This window comes from Poecilia formosa, unplaced genomic scaffold (assembly GCF_000485575.1).
Source record: "Poecilia formosa unplaced genomic scaffold, Poecilia_formosa-5.1.2 Scaffold337, whole genome shotgun sequence".
Taxonomy (NCBI): domain Eukaryota; kingdom Metazoa; phylum Chordata; class Actinopteri; order Cyprinodontiformes; family Poeciliidae; genus Poecilia; species Poecilia formosa.
In genome coordinates, this window is record NW_006800276.1 from 553,971 (window position 1) to 560,266 (window position 6,296).

Consider the following 6,296-nt stretch of genomic DNA (forward strand, 5'->3'; position numbering starts at 1 on the left):
TTTACTTCCTGACTGCCCAGCCTCTTTTTAACCCGCTGATGTACGGCCTGAAGATGTCAAAAATCAGAAATATTTGTAAAAGTCTAATTATGAATAGAGACTACTGACATGGTTTTTACTGTATTCAACAACCAATACAAACTGACATAGAAACAATACTAAGGTTTTTAGTGGCAGATTTTGAACTTTAAAACAAATCAAATCAGTAATGAAATAGTAATTTATTTTTAAGCAAAGGATAATTATAATATATTCAAAAATATATATTTCATATACAAAAAGACTATAGAATGTTCAGTTTTTAAGTCAGTTTTAATGTCTATCAAAAAGTGTAACAGTAGAGAAATAAATTACAATAAAAATCTTCCTGGAGAAACACAACCATCATCCAACTGTTCTTTAAGTTCTGTATTTCAACCATTATGATTATGAAGAGAGATTAAATATTAACTGTTTACCTAATTAATCAATGGACTTTATATCAAAATATCTGGTAAATAAAGACAGGCAAAAGATAAAGATGACTTCTTCCTTACTCTGGCCTAATTAAAAGCTGTTAAGAGTCTTTATGCATAGAGGTGAATCATCAAACCTACAATTTTAGGCACCTTGTGCACAAAATGGATGGATAAGATATTTACTGCTGAATTCACAAAATTACAATGCAACTTTTAGTCAAGAGGCAGGGCGTTACATTTTATTTCTGACAGATGATATACGGTTTTCAAGCTTCCTCAGTGAATAAAAGTTGATGAAATTATACCCAAGAATGAATGAAAGGTGTGGTATTATCTAGAATGAATGTAAACATGTGTTTACCCCTGTATATTCTTACAGGAAATAAATAAATAAATGTAATTTAATATTACTCTACATTCCTCGATGTATGTTCAAGTCAAAGCAGTCAGAGGTGTTCATAGGCCTCAGGTCTCCCTGGAAAGATAAGTGGGCATGAACGATGGATGGATGTTCCAACATGACTGACCAACATGGTCATGTGCACCAGGGTATTTGGACCTGGAGGGTTATGAAGAATCATGAGGATTCATCAAAACTTGAAAGTTAACACTGACTGATGCCAGATTCCCTTAGAGGCATTTAATGGTTACACAAGACCTTTTGATAAAAGGACCCAATCACGTCATGGGGCTTCTGAAGCTGCTAGAAGACCAAAAGAAAGTTCTATGGGTGGTGTTAACAACGTCCTGCACATGGCCGCCTGTTTAGACTCAACCAAGACATCCACCTCTGTGCTCTGAATCTCAATCACAACTCTAGTACTTAGAGTCTAACCTCTCTAGGCTTTACCATTCGAGCAACAAGTTCAAGCATAACTATGCAAGTGCCAAGGACACTGGCATCATCATGCCTTAAGTGGAATATGCATAAGTAGTCTCAGAAGAACTACCTTTGAACAACTCACAACGGTAGCATTTTCTCACCAGCTAATAACCCTTTTCAAATCTGTTCTTTTCAGAAGTGTAAACCAGACTTCCACATTTCACAGTGCAAAAGCTGTAACTTGTGCACTGAGCACACTCTTCTCCCCAGACCCCATGTCTTCATAAAAGCAAATAGGTTCCTTCTGCATCAGAAGACCAGGAATCCTCTGAAGACCTGACAATGTCTCCTCCTCATGACTGGAAACCTGGACTTACCAAATGGCCTCCATTTTTACTCAAATCTTCAATAACTCAGATCAGGCAATAGGAGAACACACCACTTTAGTAGGAGTTTGTCTTGTAATTGGTGGGTTACTGGCTTGAATCCCTGGTCGGTCTGTCTCAGACATTGTGTCCTGGGACAATGCACTTCACCTACCTGCTGGTGGTTGTCTGAGGGCCTGGAAGTGTCGGTACATATTAGCCTCTCTTCTGTCAGGCTGTCCCAGGGCAATATTGTATCTTGTCACCATCAGCATGTGAATTTGTGCAGGAATGAATGAATGACTTAGTGTAAAGTAAAAGTCCTCTGGGCTTCATAAAGCACTCGACAAGTACAGGCTATTTACCATTTACCAACTCTCCTAAGCTGTATGAAGTTGCCTCTAGCTTCATATGCCCTTCAATTACCCCTGTCCCCAGGAAGTGCACTATGAACTGTCACTTGGGCCACAAAATCCTTTGAACAACCAATCATAACGGATCTGAAGGTCATTGGAGGGCACATCCTGTGTTGTTTGCTTAACAAGCAAGCAGGTAGGCAAGTGATGCAGTCAAATTGAGACACTTCATCTACCACCTCCATTACCTAAGGATGTAGCCTGTCTGTGAACTTCAGCTCAACCTTCAACACCATCATCACCGACATCCGTTATTGTCTTCAGTGAATCACTTCAGTGTTTTAGGAACAACCCTTTCCCTAGACTTAAGATGGCCCTCACACCAGGAATTGTTCTGCAGAAGGCCTAGTAGAAACTGGACTTCCTGCAGCAACTTGACTATTCATAGGTGCTGCTGGTCATCTTCTCCAAAGCCATTATTCAGTCTGTCCTGTGTTTGTCAATCACTGAACAGTTTGGCTCATCCACAGAATGGGTCCAGACTTCCTACTTCAGTATCACGTGGAGTTTTAGATAACCCAACTCTGTGCTCCACATGCTCCCACAAAGGGTTTAAAAAGGAGAACCTCTATATCTCCTTATTCTATGTTAATCTATCCAAGATTTGACTTGAGATCTTCTCAGATACTGTTCCTGAGCTTTCTCTGGGATTTCTTTATGATACCTACCATATTACCCTTTGCTTTTGAGTGGTTTAAGGGCTGACTGCGCCTTTATCAGGCTGTATGCCCGAATGGTCTGAAGACAAACAGATACACCTGAACCAATGGAATTCAACAACAGAGAATATCTGCATTTCCCTATACTCCCCAAGGAGTTTGATGAATGCCCACTGTGTGGATCTTCCTCCAGTCACAATTGAAACTCTCTTTGCTTCCTAACGTGTTTCAGGATAAACCTAACCTCCAACTCTCTGTGCTGGACTTCCTGCAGAACTTAACTTTCCACAGTGCTGCTGGCCATCTTCTCCAAAGTCATTATTCAGTCTGTCCTGTGTTTGTCCAGGATCAGTTCAGAGGATGAACTGATTCTGTCTAGCATTTGGTCCCTGAGGGTTCAGAGCCAAACAGACTATGCACTTCCCTTTGGGATTTGAAGATGACCATCCTAAACAATCATATGTTATTCTTATTACCCTTCCAAGATGTACCCCAACAACACCCCTCAAGCCAATAAGGTACAGTAAATAGTATGGATGTGATGGACAGATGGATGTATTAATATTCTTATTACTTTCATTATTAGTGGTAGTACTATGAACATTACTAATATTACTCGTGGTTGTGTTTACGTGATGACAACCAATGCAGTAAGACAACCTCCCTGATGGGTCACCTGGCAACATTTCAAAACAGATTTTATATTTCTTTCTCTCCTAAACTTTCTGAACTTCAACAAACTTCTGTTAATGATGTCCCACTGCAGCTGTGGGTGTCTTAAAAACAAAATAAAACACCACAGACACACTCTCATTTGTCCAAAGAACTTCAACTGGAGAAGATGCTGTAGATGTTGGCTAATTTTTCCAGATACCATTGACTCAAACCTTCAACCTGACCATGACTGAATGACTGTCAGTATTATTACAGTGTCCAACATGTAGGATGGAGTTTGTGGATAATTGAGTTTTGTTGGTGAAATTCTTTAACTAGAGGAAGTTGTTTCATGCTCTAACTGAAATGTCATGATGGTCAACTCTTCACAGGTTTCATTCTTCTTCCTGACTGCTTATATTGACTCTGGGGTTCTGGCGTATTTATACTTCACTGTGGTTTTGTTTTTGTATATTTTAATCATTGTCTCCAACGTCCTGCTGATCGCGGTGATCTGTGTGAACCGGAGCTTACATGAACCCATGTACATGTTCCTCTGCAGCCTGTTTGTGAATGAACTGTACGGCAGCTCAGGCTTGTTTCCCTTCCTGCTGGTTCAGATCCTCTCTCATCTTCACTCAGTTGCTGCTCCGTTCTGCCTGCTTCAGGTTTTTATCGTCCATTCGTACGGGGCTGTTGAATTTCTAAACCTAGCTGTCATGTCGTATGACCGGTACCTCGCTATCTGCTACCCCCTGCAGTACAACACCAGGATGACGCCAACGAAGATCGCTTCGCTCATCGCTGTGAGCTGGCTGTATCCGTTTGTGGTGGTTTCCTTCTCAATGTCTCTGATACCAGTGATGCTGTGTAGGAACCAGATTAACAAAGTCTACTGTGACATGCACTCTCTGGTCAAACTGGCCTGTTCGGACACGGCATTAACCAACATTTATGGACTCACTGCTACGTTCAGCACCATCTTCATCTCTTTGCTCCTGATCCTCTACAGCTACATCAAGATCCTTGCTGTGTGTTTCTCTGGGTCCAAACAGACCCGTCAGAAGGCTGTGAACACCTGCACACCTCACCTGGCCTCCATCTTGAACTTTTCCTGCGGTGGGAGTTTCGAGATTTCCCAGAGCAGATTTGATATGAGTTTTCTGCCAAATGTTCTACGGATTTTTCTGTCGCTTTACTTCCTGACTGCCCAGCCTCTTTTTAACCCGCTGATGTACGGCCTGAAGATGTCAAAAATCAGAAATATTTGTAAAAGTCTAATTATGAATGCAAAACACTGACATGATTGCACCAAATTAAAACTATTCAAAAATTAAATAATTTAGAAATAATTGCAATGTTTTTAGTGGCTGAAATTGAATCTTAAAGCAAACTGGGTCTATAATCAGACAGTGATTTGTTTTTAAGGAGCTTTCGGTTTGAGAGGATAACAATAAAATTTTCAAAAACTCATCTTTAATTTATTTCAGTAAAGTGTTTTACAGACACAAATACACTGAATAAGGTATTTTTGAATGTATCCAGATGAACATGTTTATTTTGACGCCTCGTGAAAATTTTCAGACTTCAGAAAAGCTTCACTTCACATTTTCGAGAATTCTACATTTTTAAATAAATTTTAATGTCTATCATATATTGAATTAAAGTGGAGAAACATGAGTGTTACCTCTAAATTTTATATTTCAACCACTATGGGTTTGTTTCTGTGTTTTACAGAGTCCTCTCAGTAGCTGATTGGGGGATTTATTATTTATAACCCAATAATATGGACATAATTTACCAAATATTAATGATTTATTCCTTGACTAGACCTGTTTGAAAGTCTGTTACAGTGTCAACATGGACAGTGGTGGATTAGACCATTAAATCTATATTTAATACTGATGAATTCACAAAATCACAACTCAACTCTTAGTCAATCTTTAAGTGATAACTAACATAAAATAACCGGTACCAACAACTTTATTTGCCTATTGAATAGTATGTTAGTTTGAGCGCATTAGATTGATTTGTTTTGGATGCAGCAATGGATTATGTTAGTATAAATGAGTAAACTCCTTTTAATTATTTAAACTTTTATGCTCCTGAAAGTACAGGGTGCAGAGAAGGAGTAAAAATCATTTTTCCTTCAGATTTATTCTTTAGTCTCAGCCCTCGTATTAGCTACAGCTGTTAAGAATGTTTTACCTTAGTCATCCAAACTGTAAAACACTAAACCCACTAGGCCTTACTGTAATATTTTTAGATCAGGTCTCAGATTTACTCTCTGAGTTTTAATTAAATCCTGGTAAAATAATCATAATGGAGGATTTTAACATGGTGGTCTCAGTTGGTGTTACTGTAAGAATCCAGAGACCTACCCACTCCTGTCATCATCTTAACATATGACAGTGTGAAAAAATAGCAGTACTTTCCCATAATACTGTAATGGCTGACCATTTCCAATACACCTTGAGTTTATTTCAGCAGAACCATAATGCTGTATAATACTTAGTTTTGTTGTATTTTCTGCTGTTCCAAAACTTCCCAACCTTCAACAAACTTCAGTTAATGAAGTCCCATTGGACATGAGGGTGTATTAAAAACGTCATAAGGACCACAGAGGAGGAACCGCTCCGTTTTGGAGGGAGGGGCACTGATGATGTTCCCACGCTGGCTGTGAGGAGGAAGGTGTCTCCTGTGTTTGGGTCAATCTTCAGTGTCCTGTGATGATGTTAGAGATGTTGGTTCCAATCTCCAGTTACTGTTAACTCAAACCTTCAGCCTGATCAGGACTGAGTGATGAAAATCCTCAAAGATTGTTGTCAGTATTATTACACTGGGTCCAACATGTAGGATGGAGTTTGTGGATAATTGAGTTTTGTTGGTGAAATTCTTTAACTAGAGGAAGTTGTTTCATG

The 6,296-nt window shown here is 39.2% G+C and overlaps 2 protein-coding genes across 2 annotated transcripts in view; one reads left to right on the top strand and one right to left on the bottom strand.

The window, feature by feature from the left end:
- LOC103152994 (olfactory receptor 52K1-like) overlaps positions 1–6,296 on the bottom strand; it is a 52,511-nt gene that overhangs the window by 19,977 nt on the left and 26,238 nt on the right. The window lies entirely within an intron of this gene.
- LOC103153016 (olfactory receptor 6K3-like) lies at positions 3,657–4,721 on the top strand. The gene has a single exon (XM_007573767.2). The coding sequence runs from the start codon at positions 3,747–3,749 to the stop codon at positions 4,674–4,676; it is 930 nt and encodes a 309-aa protein (XP_007573829.2). The 5' UTR covers positions 3,657–3,746; the 3' UTR covers positions 4,677–4,721.